The sequence below is a fragment of the Nyctereutes procyonoides genome, unplaced genomic scaffold (genome assembly GCF_905146905.1).
Source record: "Nyctereutes procyonoides isolate TBG_1078 unplaced genomic scaffold, NYPRO_anot_genome, whole genome shotgun sequence".
In the NCBI taxonomy this organism is placed as follows: Eukaryota; Metazoa; Chordata; class Mammalia; order Carnivora; family Canidae; genus Nyctereutes; species Nyctereutes procyonoides.
In genome coordinates, this window is record NW_026575159.1 from 16637508 (window position 1) to 16657622 (window position 20115).

The following is a 20115-nucleotide window of genomic DNA, read 5'->3' on the forward strand; positions in this document are numbered from 1 at the left end:
GAGAGACACAGAGAAAGAGAGAGGCAGAGACACAGGCAGAGGGAGAAGCAGGCTCCATGCAGGGAGCCCGATGTGGGACTCGATCCCAGGACTCCAGGATCATTCCCTGGGCCGAAGGCAGGCGCTAAACTGCTGAGCCACCCAGGCATCCCAAGTCTGGGTCTTTTATATTCAGACTTTTATATGTGTCCTCACTCTTCTGCCATTCACTCGCATAATAATAATAATTGTTACTGGTATTATTACTGAGGGTTTTCTAGATGCTAAGCTCTTTACATGCATAATAACTCCTTGTGTATCCTGGGCTTTAATTACACTAAGCATTTCTAGTTTCTAGAAGGGTCCACGCTGTTTCACAAAAGCCCCTGACTTTCTGCAGATGCTGTTTCCATTCCTAACTTTTCTGCTTTGCTCATCTTTCCAGATTCAGCTCATGTATCACCGTCCTGAGATCTTCTCTGATTCTTTTTTCTTCTAATTACATCTATTTTAGAAATAGAAAGCAATGTTTTAGCTTAAATAAACAGTGTATAGTAGACAGCAGTCCAGGTAAGTTTCTGCAACAATTAGAACAAGAATATAAATGCTGCCAGAACAGAATCTTCTTTTACTATTTCTCTCTCTTTTTTTTTCCCCTGGAGTTTCAGCTACCCTCTCTCAGACTGGCCATCACCAAAAAGTTGGAGCTACTGCCTCTGGCAGTTCTCAGTCTTTGTTACCAGAGAGGAACTGAGACTTGCCATCCTTGGTCTCAACTTTAAAAATCCAGAAAGGGCACCTGGGTGGCTCAGTGGTTGAGTGACTGCCTTTGGCTCAGGTCATGATCCCATGGTCCTGGGATGGAGTCCCTCATCGGGCTCCTTGCAGGGAGCCTGCTTCTCCGGCTGCCTGTTTCTGCGGTCTCTCTCTTGTCTCTCATGAATAAAGAAATAAAATCTTTTTTAAAAAATCCTGAAAAAGAGCTCTTTTTGGCTCAGCTGAGTCAGGCCCCACACCTGAGCCAATCATATGACCAGTAAGGGGTGGGCTAGGAGCATTTCCCAGAAGTGTGTAACAGGACATTTAGGCAAAATTATCCACTCATACCTTCCTACCATACCCTCGCCCAAACCCACTTTCTCCGTGCTTTATTTTTTTTTTAAGTCCTCTTAACATCTTTGTTTACCAACACTCCTTTTAATGTGCAAATAAACTCTTTTCCCAAGGAGATAAAACAGAATCTTGTTATAAAAGTTCCCAGAAAAAAAAAAAGTTCCCAAAGATTTTTATCCCAGGCTAGCAATAAATTATTTTCTGGTCCAGGCAATAGGTCTTTTGGAAGAATTCAGAACCATACCAATCTGGTGCAGGAAAGGCAGAGTAAGATAATGGAGCCAGACAGGTCTACATTTGTTTCATTTTATTTTATGTTTTTTATTATTATTATTTTTTAGTAATCTCTACACCCAATGTAGGCCTCAAACTCACAACTCCGAGATCAAGAATTGCATGACTGAGCCAGCCCGGCCCCCCAACATTTTAATCTTGCCTCAATAGTTACATGACCTTAGACAAGTAAATAAGCACTCCAAACCTTGTTTCCTTGTGTGTTAAGTGGGGACAAAATTATTCTATTAGTCAGGATGGATTACTTTATGCTGCAGTAACAGCCTGGCTGATCCCAGATGAATGAACAATAAATGCTCACAGTTGAATGGCACAGAGTTTTGGTGATTGTTTTTTCACAGCAATGTTGCAGCTACAGATAACTAATTTAGTAGGATTGCACTTCAGGGCCCCTCATGTTTGGATGGAGCTACAGTTCTGGTAATGAGTTGGGAGTAAAAGTTACAGTGACATTTCTGGGCTAGAGCATTGAATTCCTGGCATGAGACCCCCTAGAACTCTCTTTGCCCAACAGCAACCAAACACTTTTGAAATGGCAACTCCAACAGCTGTGTTTCCCTAGAGACTAAGATGGGCTAAATACACCGGTAAATTGTCTTAAGCCGTCTGAGTTTGGGAGTTGTTACTGTGCATAACTTAGTCCAGCCTCCCTTAATGAGGTGAGAAAGGGTATTTGAAGAAATTTGCTAAAGGTTATTAATTGCTTTCTACTCGGTGCTCTTTGAGAGACTGCAGGAAATATTTGAATTGTATTTTTAGTTACCATACTGGTTTGATTTGCTTGCTCACTCCTTGACTGGCCTAGGTTTAGACAACTGAGTGCCAAGCAATAGCTGCCCTTTACCTCCTAAATATCTTGGGATTTTTCCCAAACAGAGTTTTCAGATGTTGAGCAATCCAAATATCCACTAAATACCCTTTAGCAAAGTAGACAAAGTGGAAGTGCTTCTTCTCTCTCCAGATTATATATTATCACAGCAAAAAACAAGGCATCCAGCAGGAGCACCTGGGTGGCTCAGTGGTTGAGCATCTGCCTTTGGCTCGGAATGTGATCCTGGGGTCCTGGGATGGGGTCCTGCATTGGGCTCCCTGCGGGGAGTCTGCTTCTCCCTCTGCCTGTGTTTCTGCTTCTCTCTGTGTGTCTCTCATGAATAAATAAGTAAAATTTTTGAAAAAAAAAAAAAGAAGGCAGAAGTAGGGTAAGTAAGAGGGCAAAGAGAAAGGACTTTTCAAAGAAAAACCCAAAAATCCCTTGGATACACATAACTTTCCATTCCTCTGAGATGTATTTGAAAAACATACAAAGAAGAAAACAGGAACATTTCACAAAGAGGAAATCTTTGTGACCTTGGGTTAGGTAAAGATTTCTTAGATATGACACCAAAAACCCAATTCATAAAAGAAAACACTGTTGGGGGCAGCTCTGGTGGCGCAGCGGTGTAGCGCCGTCTGAAGCCCGGGGTGTGATCCTGGAGAGCCGGGATCAAGTCCCATGTCAGGCTCCCTGCATGGAGCCTGCTTCTCCCTCTCCCTCTGCCTGTGTCTCTGCCTCTCTCTCTCTGTGTGTCTCTCATGAATAAATAAATAAAATTCTTAAAAAAAAAAAAGAAAACACTGTTGGGTTGATCTCCATCAACATTAATATCATCTTCTCATTGAAAGATATTGTTAAAAAATGAAAAAACAAGCCAGAAACTCGGAGAAAATATATGCAAAGCACATATATGATAAAGGGCTTATATCCAGAATATATAGATCTCTCAAAACTCAGTAAGAACAAAACAGCCCAATTAAACTTTGGATAAAACATTTGAACAGATACTTCACCAAAGTTATAGGCAGAAAGCAAATAATCACATGAAAAGATGCTGAACATTCATTCTGGAAAGGGAAATTAAAATCACCATGAAGTACCACAACATTCCTAGTATGACTGTAATCACAAACACTCATCATAGATTTGGAGCACCTGGAACTATCCTACACTGTTGGTGGGTATGTTCAATGGCACGATTACTTAAAAAAAAAAAAAGATTTTCTTTATTTACTTATTTGAGAGACAGAGAGAGCATGAGTGAGGGTAGGAAAAGGGAGAGAGGGAAGAAGGCTCCTGGCTGAGCAAGGAGACCTACACCAGGCTCTATTCCAGGACCCCAAGACCATGTGACCTGAGTGGAAGGCAGATGCTTAAGCGACTGAGACACCTAAGCACCTCTGGCACAACTACTTTGAAAACATTTGATACTTCCTTAAAAAGCTAAGTATATACCTACCATATATGGCCCAGCCACTCAACTTCGAAGAATATAATCACCAGAACTGAAAACAGTTTTGGTGTTTACACAAAGACTTGTATAGGAATGTTCATAACAGCTCTATTTGTAATAGCCCCAAACTGGAAACGATCCAAATGTTCATCAAAGGTGAATGGATCCATTCACAGTGGTATATCAATACCATGGAATACCACTCAACAATAAGAACATGTGAACTGTCAATATACCCAACAACAGAGTTGATTCTCAAAATAATTATGCTGAATGAAAGTAGCCAGGCCAAAGGAAAAAAAAAAAGCGTACATAGTTTAGAAACTATTTATTATTTATTTATTTTTTTAGAAAGAATTTTTTAAATTTTTTTTCAAAGACTTTACCCATTTATTCATGGGAGACACACACACACACACACACAGAGACAGACAGAGAGAGAGAGAGAGAGAGAGGCAGAGACAGAGGCAAAGGGAGAAGCCTCCATGCAGGGAGCCCGACGTGGGACTTGATCCCAGGTCTCCAGGATCAGGCCCTGGGCCGAAGGTAGGCACCAGACCGCTGAGCCACACGGGCTGCCCAGGATCTATTTATATAAATTTCTAGAAAATATTAACTAAGAGACAGAAAACATTAGTGATTTCCTGTGGGCAAGGTGGGGTGGGGATAGAAAGAGAATGAACTGCAAACAAGCAAGAGGAAGCTTCTAGGGGCGATGGGTATTTTCATTACCTTGATTATGATGATGGTTTCACAAGAGTATATTTATGTCAAATCATAAAATACAATTTAAATATGTGTGGCTCAGTAGCCAAACTGTGGAAGGAGCCTCGGTGTCCATCGAAAGATGAATGGATAAAGAAGATGTGGTTTATGTATACAATGGGATATTACTCAGCCATTAGAAACGACAAATACCCACCATTTGCTTCCACGTGGAGGGACCTGGAGGGTATTATGCTGAGTGAAGTAAGTCAATCGGAGAAGGACAAATAGTGTATGTTCTCATTCATTTGGGGAATATGAATAATAATGAAAGGGAAAATAAGGGAACGGAGAAGAAATGTGTGGGAAATATCAGAAAGGGAGACAAAACATAAAGACTCCTAACTCTGGGAAGCGAACTAGGGGTGGTGGAAGGGGAGGAGGGCGGGGGTGGGGGTGAATGGGTGACGGGCACTGAGGGGGACACTTGACGGGATGAGCACTGGGTGTTATTCTGTATGTTGGTAAATTGAACACCAATAAAAATTAATTTATTAAAAAAATTTAAAAAATAAAAAAATAAAAAATAAATATGTGTGGCTTATTGAAAATTAATTACACCTCAGGTAGGCTGAAAAAGTATATTTATAGGATGCATCAGTTATTGACTGAGTAATGATTCAGGAAGAAAGTAGCAAATGGTCTACCAACTTGGATAACTCCAGGAAATTAGAACAAATAGAAGGCTGGCAGCCGCGGGTGCATGTCTCTTCAATTGCCAGCATGACCTTCAGATCTGGCCCAACTCAATCTAAAGATAAGTGCAAAGTGGGAATCCAGAAGATCTGTAATATGGAAACCTTTTGTCACATACCTGAAATTGAATAGGATAGTCATCTGGGCTGTGATAGCCCATATAAGCTGAACTGCAGGCAGGTTAAGCCAAAGTGGTTAAGGAAATCATTCAGCACATTTGTCTCTGCTACTGATAAAAATGTTGCTTGGTTACCAGCATGGGATAGAAATGTGAGAAATAACCTGTTTCAAGTTAGACGCCCATAAGCTTAACACCCTAAGCTTCCTGACTAATAACGCATTCATACACACAATTTGTTATCATCTCAAATCCAATAAATAAAAATGAAGAATGTGATGGTCTATTCTACAAGAGGTTATTGAAAGTTGTGTGGTCTCTCAGAGCCACCCTTGGCAACAATATAACAAGTTTTAAGCTCTGCATTGGTAAATTTTTGTGAGAGTTTTGCTTTTTTCGGTAGAGTTTGAGCTTTTCAAATTTCATGGCCACATAAGTTTGAAAAAACTCATTTTGCTGTTGTAGAAAAACACGGGGACCAAGCATGAAAAGACTAAAAATCTAATCACAGCTCTCCTACTAACTCAATTCCTTGTCTGCAAAACGGGGATAAAAGAAGTACCTACCTGTAGTAGGTTGAACAGTGGCTACCCCAAAATATATACCCATGACCTAATTCCCAGAACATGTGAATGTTACCCTCTTTAGAAAAACAGTCTTTGCAGGTGTAATTAAGTTAAGAATCTTAGAATCAGGAGATCATCCGGGATTACCCAGGCGGGCCCTAAATCCAATGACAGGTGTTCTTATAAGAGAAAAGCAAGAGAGATTTGCGACAAAGGTGGGAAAGAGAAGGCAAGGTGAAGATGAAGGCAGAGAATGGGGGGATGGAAGGGAATGATGTGGTCCCAAGTCAAGGAAGCCACCAGAAGCTGGAAAAGGCAAGAAATGGAATCTTCCCTAGAGGCTCTGGAAGGAGCCGCTCCGCCAACACCTTGATTTCTGACTCTGACCTCCAGAACTATCAGAGAATAACTTTCTTTTTTCTTTCCTTTCTTTTCTTTTTCTTCTTTCTTACCAAGTTTGTGGTAATTCATTACTGCAGCCTTAGAAAACCAATATACTACCTCACAAAGCCCCAAAATGAAAATAATAGTACTACCAACATTGTAGATTTTCCATGAGGATTAAATGAAGTAATCGTCAAACACTTAGAAGAATGCTTGATACCTCCTAGGCCTGAAGGAAGTGCTAAGTGAATTTTTACACAAAGGAACTCTGCTGTCAATGCAACTGGTTGTTCACGTTCACTAGTCCATGCCTGGTGGACTGGACACCATGATACTGGCGCCTTTTGTTAGATCACAGTTGAAAAACCAATCACAATGGTGATAAGGACAAGAAGAATGGACTCTATAGAGGTTCTTTTAAGCTCTGTAAAAGGAACCCTTCAATTCTCAATGCATTTGGGTCCTTCTACTAGTTGTCTCCACAATCCCTGAGTCCTAAAGGCAATGTAGAAAAGTATGCAGGGACCACAGGAGAAAACCACTTTTATTGCCTCCATGGGGAGCCTAAAACCTCGCGGGGGGAGGGGGGGCCGCAGCGCAGAATTCTCAAGCACATGGCTCTGTGCCACCCGCAGAAAACTACGATTCCCAGAAGGCTTTGGGCCCCGGGGGTAGGGGATGGACCGCCCCCAAGGGGCGGAGTCTAAGAGAAGGTCGTTGGCCGGTTCCATTATCCCGAGCTGCAGGGGTCGCTTGGGCGGAGTTGGGAAGCAAAACTGCCTCCCTATTGGCTGCGAATAGAAAGGTCGGCGTCCCCCGCGCGGTTGGTCGGGTCGCCGGGATCCCGGACGCCCCGGCCGGGGCCGGGAGCTCAAATTTCCCGGGTCGAGAGATTAAATTTCCCGGGTGGGGAGCGCGGGGCCTGCCGGGAAGGCGCCCGGGTCGGTTGTGCATCGCGCGGCGGCGGCGGCGGCGGCGGCGGCGGCGGGGCTTCGCGATGCAGAGCACGGACCTAGGCAACAGGGAGAGCGGCAAGCTGTGGCACCGCAAGCCGACCCCGGCCGCTCGGGACGGGTAAAGGCGGCGGCTGAGGGGGGCCTGGGGGCCGGCGAGGGCCTGGGGAAGGGGTGCGGGGGCCCGGGTGGGGCTTCGGGCTCTGCCCCGCCCCTGCCCCCGATGACCTCTTGCAAGGCAGGTGGTCTGAGTCGGTGCTCGGGTGGCCCAGGTCGTGGGGGCGGGGGCGCGAGACAGTTGTGCCCGGGCTGAGCCCGCCTGGGTCACCGTGGCAGCCCCGTAGCGTTCCTGGCGCGCAGTGGATGCTCAGTAAACGTTAGGGGTTGCAGCTGGAAAGGAACTGGAGGAACGTGCAGGGGAAGGGCAGCGGTGCACGCCCACCCCTCCCGAATGCTGCAGCTTAACCTCCTTAAATCCTCGGATACCTGCATTCAGACGGGCGTGCACCCACCCATCAACTGTGCCAAGCTTCTAAGCTGGGGGGCGGGGGGCGCAGCTGTGGAACGCCGCAAACTTCCGGATTTTTGGAGTTTACAGGGTTGTGTGTATGACGGTGACGACAGGGGGGTTACGTTCTACGGTCAAGGTGGCCTAGTAAGGACTGTGCTGCTGCTGCTGCTGCTAATTGTGTTTGTTTTTTAGATAGACTTTTTTTTTTTTTTTTTTAAGAACAGTTTTAGGTGCACAGGCAAATTCAGAGGAAGGGACAGAGATTTCCCATATACCTGCTGCACTCTCACATGCATAGCCGCCCTATTATCAAAATCTCCCATCAGAAAGGTATATTTATTGCTATTGAGGAGTCTGCATTAACATATTATCATTATCACTGGAAGTCCACAGTTTATACTAGGATTCCCTTTTGGTGTTGTATGTTTTATGGGATTGGGCAATTGTATAATGACCTGTATCCACCATTGCAGTATCCTAGAAAGTATTTTCACTGCGCTGGAAGTCCTCTGTACGTTTCCTGTTCCCACGTCTCCTCCCCAGGTTCTTTTCATTCTGGTTTTCATTCTGGTTCCAGATACCTGACCTATTTGAGTCTTAGCCACTCAAGACTTTAATGGAAGCCTTTGTCCCAAGTGGTGCCATCTTGGTTCCAATTGCTGCACACAGATTGATCCTATTGATTTTAACTTCCTAGGATTTCATGGCCTTTGCTGCATCACTTGGATTCATGTTTCTTCTCCTAGTATCTTTTCTCTTGATCCTTTGGTTGCTGCTCAACAAATCAACGGACAACTGCCAGCTATGCTTGCTGGAAGCCTGGTTCCGGACGTTGTACTGACAGCTTGTTTGGTTTCTGCTTGCTGACAGCCCCCTAGCCTTGTTGCTGTCCCACCAAGTCCATTGAAAAAATTTTTTTGTTTAGGGATTCTTCAGTAGACATTTTCATTTCCAAACTTGGAGTTTATGTAAACACTACCTCTACTTCTGTTGTTTTCTAAATATTCTGAAAGTTACTACCCGGACGCCTGGGTGGCTCAGCAGTTGAGCCTCTGCCTTCAGCGCAGAGGCGTGATCCTAGAGTCCCAGGATCAAGTCCCGCATCGGGCTTCCTGCAAGGAGCCTGCTTCTCCCTCTGCCTATGTCTCTGCCTCTCTCTCTCTGTCTCTCATGAATAAATAAATAAAATCTTTTAAAGAAAGAAAAAGGTTATTGCTAACCCACAGTAATTCTATTTCTTGCTGTCATAAAATATCTGGATATACATGCAAGATTAAAAAAAGTAAAGACACAAGTTTTACACAAATGTTAATTTGCTTCCACTGAAACATAGCTTTATTTTTGTTCATCAGAATCCACTGTGATGGGGCTCCCGGTGCATGGAGCCTGCTTCTCCCTCTGCCTGTGTCTCTGCCTCTCTCTCTCTCTCTGTGACTATCATAGATAAAAAAATAAAAAATAATAAAAAAAAAAAAGAATCCACTGTGATGATGTTGAGAGAGACCAGGGGCACAGACTGAGTCAGTTGGATGTTAGTTGAAGAAAATGTCCATTAACTAGTTCTATGAAGGGCAAGTTAATCACTAAGGCTATAGGTGAAAATAATCATGCCTGCCAGACTAGTGCTGCCTTAGGGCATATAAAGACTTTAAAAAATGTCTCAGTGTCTCATGGATCTTGGTGTTTGGTAAATTTTTGATTTTTAAATTATGTTTAAGAATTGAGGAACCATCAGGCAACTCATGAGCAGTTGAAAGGCAGTTCTAAAATAAATGTTAGTATGCGTGTGTTATATGAATCAAAAGGGCAGAATGTTGCTATTAATTGTGATTACATATCCAGATGGTAGGGTTATAATCAGTTTTATTTACTAGTGTTTTTCCATATTTTCCTTATTTTGAACAATGATCATGTAATGTAATCTGAATACATAATAAATGTTATAGAAACAAGAGCAGAGGGAAAAGTCGTTGGCTCTGTCTGATTTTAATTGCTGGGGAACATTTTGATGTTATTACTCTTTTCAATATATATATTCTCCCCCTCTCCCCTTTGGGGATGTCAAAGGAAAACCAGAGCTGGACGGTAGTTAAAGTGGTAAAAACAGATTTTCTTCCTCTATTGCAAAGGAGGAAAGGATACCTCGGTACAGAACTGGACTCAGGTCTGAATAGAGCCTGGGCAACTGGGAATGTCAAGCCAAAAGGCAGGGTGGGAGTCAGTGGATAGAAAGTTACTAGGATAAAGGAACTTTGGGTAAACCAGCCTAAAGAGATTCTTGCTGAAGACAGGCCAGCTTGATTAGATGTCAGCTGGGAGATGGTTGAGAATGAGAAACTGCTCAGTTATCAAGGATGATCAGGTCCTGAAGGTCGGGGGTTCTAATTAAACAGACGGACTGAGCAGGGTTCTTGCTAAAACTAGGTTTTACAAGGAAGTGCACAGATGGAGAAGTGCCTCAGAAGGTTCAGGAGCCAGACTAAAGTTTGGTCAAGCAAAGAATCTTTGTCAGGGACCTGATAAAAATAAGTATTGTAAGAAATTTGCTATTTCCCCCAGTGAACAACCTTATGTTTAAACTGAAGAAAATAGGATGCCTGGGTGGCTCAGCATTTGAGTGTCTGCCTTCAGCTCAGGGCATGATCCTGGAGACCCGGGATCGAGTCCCACATTGGGCTCCCTGCAGGGAGCCTGCTTATGTCTCTTTCTTTCTCTCTCTCTCTCTCTCTCTCTCTCTCTCCACGTCTCTCATGAATAAATAAAATCTTTAAAAAGGGGAGAGGGATTATTCTGCTCTTTGTGACCTGAATAGGCACACATAAATTATTTTAAGAAATTAGTTATTCTCTGCTGCGAGTTTTATAACAGGCTTCTTTTAACAGATATATGGTGCAAGATCTTCTCAAAAAATAGTAACTTTAGACAACTGTAGAAAATAAAACTCGTGTACGCTTAATTCACTTTGGAACACTTTATACTACAAAATCTCATTAAGATATCTTAAAATTAAGATACTGAATTGAAATTATTCTTGCATGTGGTGGCTTATGATTTACATGAAACTACTTTTCACTAATTACATCATTGTTCTTAGCATGTGTTTATGGCTTCATGTAACAGTTTGACTAACTCAATCAAAAATACATTCTCTTATATCTTGTTATTGTTTGTCACTTTCTGTTCATATGTGTGCTTATTTTTTTCATATTTGTCTTCCCCACTAAACTGAAAGCTCCAAGGGGGCAAGGGCCTGTGTCCATCGGTTACTGTTAGGCCCCAGCATGTTCAGTGTGTGACACATAGTGAATTTTCAAGTATTTGTTAAACATATGAACAGTAGCCACTTTGATAATGAATAACCTTCTGATCTGCTTTTGGAAATCACTGTACAATTGCTTCTAGGAGAATAGCAGAAAAGGGGAACAGGTAGGCAGGAAACTTCAAAATAAGTGATGTATGCTGTATCTTTCGTAAGTAATGCTTGGCTTAGAATTACATATATTGTTTGTTTGTTTGTTTTTGACAGAATTATAGTGAACATCATTCACAGCACTTCTGATTACCTTCCGAAAGTCTTGCGATTTTTGAATGTGGCTTTTGATAGTTCGGGTGATTGCTTAATTGCTGGAGACCATCAAGGAAATATCTATGTTTTTGACTTGTGTGGAAACAGGTGAGCAGATCCATTTGATACATATCTTATTTAACAAGTCAGTCACTGCCAATTTTAGTACCTCCTGTTAATTATTCATTCAGCAGGATTCATTTAAATTCTTACTCTATTTCAGGTACCCTGTAAAACACTGTCATAAATGCTGATGGAAGAAAGTGGAAGAGCATAGAAAAATATAGTTAGATTTTTTTTTTTTTTTTTAGAGAATTCAAGTTCCAGTTTGAATGGTATCTCTAGTAGCTTGTTTTTCCCTAAATTTAAAAATTTATTATTGCTATCTTATCACTGTCTGGTACTTTATCAGGCAATTTCGAAAGAGCATAATTTCCTTCGTACATTATTGTCACGGTTTTCACATCTAGCAGTTTTGTTTTCTTTAAGATTTTATTTATTCATGAGAGACAGAGAGAGAGGCAGAGACGTAAGCAGAGCGAGAAGCAGGCTCCCTGCTTAACCACTGAGCCACCTAGGTACACACACATCTAGCAGTTTTATTTTTTTATTTTTTATTAAAAGATACTCATCATTACTCATCATCAGGGAAGTACAAATAAAAACCACAATGAGAAACCACCCCACTCCCATCAGAATGGCTAAAATCAAGAATACAAGAAACAACAGATGTTGACAAACATGAGAAAGCAGAACCCTCTCTCACTGCTGGCGGGAATGCAAACTGGTACGACCCACCTGGAAAACAGTATGGGGTTCCTCTAAAAGCCAAAAATAGAAGTATCTTATGATTTAGCAATCATTCTTCTGGGTATTTATCCAAATACAAACATACTAATTTGAATGGATACATGCACCCCCCTGTTTACAACAGCTTTATTTTTAATACCCAAACTATGGAAACAGCCCATGTGTCCATCAACTGATGACTAAAGAGGTGGTATATACATACAATAGAATATCATTCAGCCATAAAATTAATGAAATACTTCCATTTGCAATGACGTGGAGATGGAGTTAGAGAATATTACACTAATCAAAAGAAACCAGTTGGAGAAAAACAAATACCATGATTTCACTCATATATGGAATTTAAAAAACAAAATAAATGAACACAGGAGAAAAAAACAGAGGCAAACCAAGAAACAGACTCTAAACTATAGAGAACAAACTGATGGTTACAAAGGGAAGAGAGTAAATAGTGAAGGGGATTAAGGAGTGCACTTGATGTGATGAGCACAGGCTGATGTACAGAAATGTTAAGTTACTATATTGTACACCGGAAATTAATATAGCACTGTATATTCATTAACTAGGATTAGAATTAAAACTTAAAAAAAAGAATTTTGTATACTAAAAATCGTGTGGCAAGAAATAAGAAAAATGGGTTTCAGTTAGAGCATGAGTTAAATGGTTTTGTCTATTTCTGGTTTTAACTGTTGAGTTCTATAATTGAGCAAGAGGGCTCACTGACATCATCCTTCTATATCTTTGCCTATATGATACCCATTACTCCTTTTTTTTTTAATTTCTTTTTATTGGAGTTCAGTTTGCCAACATATAGCATAACACCCAGTGCTCATCCCATCAAGTGCCCCCCTCAGTGCTGTCACTCAGTCACCCCAGTCCCCTGCCCACCTCCCTTTCCACCACCCCTTGTACATCTAGCAGTTTTAAAGACTAGATCTTCAGCTTCTGCCTCTGCTTCCTCTGCTGAACAACTGAGTGCAGAAGCAGTTAGGTGGGATTGATGAAGGGAAGCATCCCTGCAGCGGGGGGCGGATAGGTGGGAGGGAGAACCCGTCCGCCTGGCAGAGTCAAGTGTCTCTGCGAGGGATGGGCAGTCGTGGGAAAGACAGGAAGCTTTGATCGAGTGAGTAAATATGTTGAGGATAATGGGGACCCAGCTTCTCCGATCAGGAAGGGGGGTTACAAATATAGGAACGTAGAAAACTAGAATGAATCCTGTGGTACCAGATTGGAATTGGATATACCTGTGTGCACTGCTGGTTTTGAATATCTGGACATAGAATTGAATAGATGTATGAGTGAGTGAATGAATTACATGTTCATATGTTTCCTAGCGTAGTCCATTCATAGGACCTGGGAGCAACAACGCCCCAGTAGCAATGAATATACCCAGTTTTTTTTCTAAATACCATGATCTGCTAAAAGTAATCAGGGATCCTGGCAGAAACAGCCAGTTTTAGGATAGAGACAGGCAAAGTACAAGGTGAGCCTTTAACATTTTGTAGCCAGAAAGAAGGAATTGTTTAAAGAAAGAGTCGAGATGCCTGGGTGGCTCAGTGGTTGAGCATCTTGCCTTAGGCTGAGGGCATGATCCTGGAATCCGGATCGCATCCCACATCACGTTCCCTGCGGGGAGCCTGCTTCTCCCTCTCTTCTCCCTCTGTCTCTGCCTCTCTCTCTCTCTGTGTGTCTCTCATGAATAAATAAATAAATCTTAAAAAAAAAAAAAAAGGGTCAAGGGGCACCTGGGTGGCTCAATTAAGTGCTGCCTTCGGCTAAGGTTGAGATCCCGGGGTCCTGGGATCAAGTCCGGAATTGGCTTCCAGCTCAGTGGGAATCTGCTTCTCTCTCTCTCTCTCAAATAAATAAATAAAATCTTAAAAAAACACAGAATGTCAAAAGGACATAATGGTGGCTTAAAAGAGCCCCTGTATTAGAGACACTGTAAGTAGCAAAATAAATAATGATAGTAATGGGTACTAACCCACTGAGTAAAATAGAAATCTATGAATTCATGCTGTAATCAATAAGTTAGTGAAAAGGGATACTCACATAGTCACAGAGCAGCTCCCCACAAAATAATTATAGAGGGGGAAAGATTAATTTTGTGGTGAAGTATAGCAAACACTACCTTATCAAATGATGACACAAGTAGTGGGACAGATCAAAGTTTGTGTGCATACATAGGATGGCCCGTAATCTTGAGGGTTGAGGTCATGAAAGTTGTAGAAAAACCAGAAGAATTATTCCAGCTTGAGGGAGACTAGAGACCTGAAAAGTAAAGACATGAATCTGGACTGATGTTTTTGCTGTCAAGGACATTACTAGGGACACATGGCAAAACTGAGTGGGGGTCTGAGGACTCGGTGGTGGTAATATATAAATGTAATTTTCTGATTTTGATAGTTGTATTGCAATTATATGGGAGAATTTTCTTGTTTGTAGGAATCATGATCTCAGTAACTTATTCTCAAATTGTTCAGGAAAAGAAGAGGTCGTAGTAGATAATGAATTTCTCTGTAATTTATTAGATATCTGTTAATCATTGTCTCTCTTCTTTGCCAAAAAAGTAACGGTCACAATTCTCCCACCCTTAACCCTTGCCTAACGCATGCTACCAGTTCTCAATCTTAAGTCCATACAACTGTCTCTTCTCTGTTCCCGCTGCTAGAGAAAACAAAAATTACTGTAGAGACTCTGTTACTAGATAATGGACCTGAGCGTTAACTGATTCCTTCCCTTCGTTTGCTACTAATTGTTATTATTTTGTCAATAGTTCTTACTTCTCCCACTCTCCTCCAGCATTCCAGACCTTTGCCTGCTTCCTCATCTGCTTGTGTACGATCCTACTCTTGCTCGACTGACTGGCCTCCTCACTCATGAGAAAACAGACACTTTCAAGCTGCCCTTCCTCTTCCCCAACACAGTCTCAGATACACAGCCATCCATATGGTTGGTTTATTCATAAAGTAAGTGATCCTAGTTTCTTCCAGCACTGATCTCCCATCTTCTGAGGCCATCCCTGGGACTTTGCACCATGAGTGTTCTTCTCTTTTAATTTGTCCACTGTCCCCTTTCTCTCTCTCTGTAAATATTCACATCTGAGCAGAAGAGTAAGTGGCAGAGCTGAGACTTGAAATCAGGCATGCCTGATTTGAACACCCATTGTGCTGGGGTCCCTTGGAAATTTTACTTGCCTAATCGAATGGTCTCTTTCATTTCTCATTCCATTAAATACTCGTCTTCACATCCTCTGTAGAATTTTTTTTCTGTTGCTTCAAGGTACAGCTCTTTCCTGATTTTTTTACTTCTCTGATCAATTTTTCCCCTTGTTTCACTGACTCTCCTGCTAGTGCCTGTCCCTTCATTGTACTGCTCGAGCATCTCTCCTGGGCCTACTCCATTCCATGCTCCAGGCATTCTCATTGATAATCTCATCAATACCAAGCTGAGGCTTCAGCTGCCATGCAAACACTGTTAATCCAGATTTACCTCTACTACCTACTGGCTAGATTAGGCTGTCCTGTGCAGAAGCCACTGGCTGCATCAAGCTCTGGAGACTGAAAGTTGGGTAGTCCAAATTGAGATGTGTCAGGGGCACCTGGATGGTTCAGTTAGTTAAGCATCTGTCTTTGGCTCAGGTCATGAACCTGGGGTCCTGGGATTGAGCCCCACGTTGGGCTCCCTGCTCAGCAGGCAGTCTGCTCCCTTTGCTCCTCCCCCTGCTCATGCTCTCTTGCTCACTCTCTCAAATAAATAAATCTTTTTAAAAAAATGGTTAAAATTATAAATATTAAAAAAAAACAAATTGAGATGTGTTGTTAGTGTAAAATACACAGTGGATATGGAAGACTTAGTATGAAAAAAAGAATGTAAAATATCTCCTTAATTTTATTGATTAAATTTTGAAATACTAATATATACATATTAGGAAAAATATGTTATTAAGATTAATTTTACCTTTTTCTTTTTTTCAAAGTAAAAAGGCTCCTACAATATTTTAAACTACACCTGTGGCCTGTGTTATATTTCTTGGACAGTACAGCTCTAAACATTTTGCAAAGGCCTTGAACTCAACATATTTAAAACCGGACTTATTTTCTATCCTCAAACTCATCCCTCTTTTGCCCACTCTTGAAAGCCTGATTTTTTTTAGTAAATTAATGTAGCTGTGTGCCAGGTACTCTGCTAAGCACTTAGCATATATTATTTCATTTAGTCACTGTATTAGTTCACTTAATCATCACAACGACCTTATGAGATTTTTTTTTTTTTTTAAGATTTATATATTTATTCATGAGAGACACAGAGAGTCAGAGACATAAGCAGAGGGAGAAGCAGGCTCCTTGCAGGGAGCCTGATGTGGGACTCAATCCTAGGCCTGGGATCACACCCTGAGCTGATAGCAGACGCTCAACCACTGAGCCACCCAGGTGTCCCGAGATCTTTTTTTTTTTTTAACCTTCATTTTACACATGAGGAATTTTTTTTTTTTTTTTACACATGAGGAATTCTTGATTCCTCCCTCCTCACCTCATATTTGATGCATCACCATGCCGTACACCCACTTGACTCCTGACTCTTGTCCTGTTTGTCCTTTCCTTTTTATACCCATAACTCTGGTTAGATGCTATCTAGCAGCTTGCTTCAGATCTCTTCTTGTCCCTCTGTCCATTTGCCATTGCTGCCAGAATCATCTTCCTAAAAGCCGTGGCTGGTCGTAATTCTGCTAGGCTTAAAACCTGCTAAGTAAGTGCCAAGTTCCTGTACATGGCAGACAGAACTCTTCAGCATCTATTTTTGGCCTACCGAAACAAGAGTTCATTTTTCTGGGTTTCATTTTCTTCATCTCTAAGGACTCCTCCAATGTAAAATTTATGATTGTTGGAAGAATTTCTAATACTAATGTGGTAATCTCTTAATAGGTTTAATCTTGTTCAGCGAACAGCACAAGCATGCACAGCTCTGGCCTTTAATCTCCGTAGGAAGTCTGAATTCCTTGTGGCATTAGCTGATTATTCTATTAAATGTTTCGACACAGGTAAGAAGTCTTTCTATTTATCTTTTGAATAAGAGTAAAATTTAGACTGAAGTACTGCAAGGAGTTTGTCAGTCTGTACAGTCTGGGGCAGAGGTCCCTACAAAATGACCTCATTTGAGACATCAGCTATAAGTTTGGGGGGTCCTGGGACCATCTTCCCATCAGGTCTGCTGTCTACAAATTCAGGGTTCCCCACAACTACCCTCAGGTTTGGTAATTCACCAGAATGACTCACAGAACTTAGGAAAGCACTCTGCTTACAATTGTGGTTTTAATGCAACAGGAGGATATAAATTGGAACCAGGTAAAGGAAGGACACATAGGGTAGAATGTGGGAGGCTCCCAGAAGAGAAACTGCTATTCCCCTTAGGGCATATTACCCTCCCAGCATCAGCAAGTGGCCATCCACGCTGAGTATTGCCAAACCAAAAATTCATGAAGCTTTGATGTCTAGGACTTTTATGGAGGCTCCATGATGTAAACATGACTGATTTGAATTCAGACCAGTGGGCAATAATCCCAATTTCCAGCCCTCTCCCCTCTTTGGAGTGTTTGGGCGGATATCACATGGCTCAGAGCCCCAGCCTTCTGTTCACTCACATGGCTGGTCTTTCTTGTGTGACCAGACCCAGCTCTGAGATTCTCTCCTTAGATAAGCCATCTGTTGTTGTCCAAGGGACCAGCCATGAATAACAGAGACACCCCTTAACTGGGGAAATTTTTAGGGTTTAGAGAATGCTCCTCAGGAACCTGAACAAAAACCAGACCTCTCTCTGAAGCCTCAGTTCCTTCTTGTACTTAAGTACAAGAATAATAACTTTCAAATATAGCCTATGTATTTTACACCGTGTCGTCTATTTTTAGAGAATTTAGAGTTCTGTAAACTGAATCTCTTAGTAAGAAAAAAGGTATCTCAACTGTATTTTTTTCTTATTATTGAAGTAATTGATAGAATATTTAGAAAGATAATAATAACTGGGGGCAGCCCGGTGGCTCAGCAGTTTAGTGCCACCTTCAGCCCAGCACCTGATCCTAGAGACCCGGGATCGATCGAGTCCCATGTCAGGCTCCCTGCATGGAGCCTGCTTCTTTCTCCCTCTGCCTGTGTCTCTGCCTCTCTCTCTATCTCATGAATAAATAAATAAAAATCTTAAGAAATAATAATAACTGGGGCACCTGGGTGGTTTAGGTGGTTAAGCATTGAACTCTTGGTTTTGGCTTAGTTCCTAATCTCCGAATCCTGGGTTTGAGCCCCAGCTCCGAGTTCAATGCTGAGTTTGCTCATTTCTCCCTCTCTGCCCCTCCCCCATGTGAGCATGTTTTCTCTCTAATAAATAAAATCTATTTTAGAAAAAGGAAGATAATAACCGTAGTAATATTAGTGATAGCTAACACTTATATATTGTTTACCCTTTACCCAGTACTGTTCTTTTTTTTTTTTTTTTTTTTTAAGAAAATGGGCTCCCATGCGGGGAGCCCGATGCAGAACTCAATCCTGGGTCTCCAGGATCACATCCTGGGCTGAAGGCGGTGCTAAACCCCTGAGCCACCTGGGCTGCTTGCCAAGTACTGTTCTATGACTTTATACATACTAATTTTCATTGTCCTGAAATGCACGGAGATGGCTACTGTTATCTCCATTTCACAGATGAGGAGACTGAGGCATAGAAGTAACTTGACCAAGGTCCCACAGCTTGTAAGTGGTGGAGCCAGGAATCCTATCCTGGAAGCCTAGCTCCAGAGTCCCTGCTCTTAATCACCACTACACTCTCACTGTGCGTGTAAGGAGGCTAACTCAACGTCCTTCAGTAATGCTCAGACACAGTCCATGTTTCTGTAGTAGGGACCTATCTTTCCAGTCTGTTTTCTCTGCATATACCTTTTTTACATTCTTTTTTTATTATTAAGATTTTATTTATTTATTTATTTATTTATTTATTTATTTATTTATTTATTTATTTGATAGAGCATCAGCACATTTGCGCTCATGAACAGAGGGAGGGGCAGAGGGAGAGAGAATCTCAAGCAGACTCCCCACTGAGTGGAGCCCAGGTTCCATCTTATGAAGCTGAGATCACGACCTGAGCTCAAACTGAGAGTCCCACACTTAAAGGACTAAGCTACCTGGGTGCCCACCTCTCTTACATTCTAACAAACATGCTCATCCTATCTGCATTGTTTTGTGGGATCATGTTCTTAACCTCATTAAATATTCAGACAGTATTTTAAAACCAGCATGTAATATTCCACTCTGCAGATGTTGGCATGACCATAATCATTAAACTTGTTACCTGTCAATGGACTTTTACCCTGTCTCCAATCTCTGATGTTGCAAACACTGCTATCACAAAAATTGTAAAAAAAAAAAAAAAAAAAAAGCGAAATGTTGATACTCCTCTGTGATTGCTTCACTTGGGTTCTATCCATGCTCTTCTCCTCTCTCCTCAGGTCTGTCTTTTCACAGTCTCTTCTGTCTGTTGAACCCCCCTACCCTCACCAGTGAAGCCCGTTCCTTGGGATGTGGTCTTCACTACCTCCCTCTTGGCTGCTAAATCCCGCTGCTTCACCACCTCTAGCAGTGGACTCTGCCACTTGCTCCCCCCCGCCCCCCCCCCCCCCCGTACCTCCAAGGTCATTCAGAACCTCTGATTGTTGAAACCCTCCTTCTACTTTTCATTCCACCTCTCAGTAGCATTTAGCACCTTGTGTTACATCAGGACCTTAGTTTTCATTCTCTTCTCTCTCTGGCTTCTCCTCCTACCTTTCCAACTGCTTCCTAGTAGGTTCTCTCCTGGTTTTTTTTTTTTTTTTTTTTTTTTTAATGAGAGGCAGAGAGAGAGAGAGGCAGAGACACTGGCAGAGGGAGAAGCAGGCTCCATGCAGGGAGCCCAATGTGGGACTTGATCCTGGGACTCCAGGATTATGCCCTGGGCCAAAGGCAGGCGCCAAACCGCTGAGCCACCCAGGGATCCTGTCTCCTGGGTTATTTTAGTGGTCCCTGGTACCTGGACTTTTAGATTTTTTTTCCCCAATTAAAGAGAAAGCAGAAGAAC

The 20115-nt window shown here is 42.0% G+C and overlaps 1 protein-coding gene across 2 annotated transcripts in view; it reads left to right on the forward strand.

Annotated features, from left to right (window-relative positions):
• Positions 1-7033: 7033 nt before the first annotated feature.
• Positions 7034-20115, forward strand: part of TBC1D31 (TBC1 domain family member 31) — a 72706-nt gene continuing 59624 nt past the window's right edge. For both annotated transcript variants that reach the window (XM_055314309.1, XM_055314310.1), the window contains exons 1-3: positions 7034-7256; positions 11173-11319; positions 16947-17062. In XM_055314309.1, coding sequence (XP_055170284.1) covers positions 7180-7256; positions 11173-11319; positions 16947-17062 — 340 coding nt within the window. In that variant the 5' untranslated portion in view covers positions 7034-7179. The remainder of the gene's footprint in view (positions 7257-11172; positions 11320-16946; positions 17063-20115) is intronic.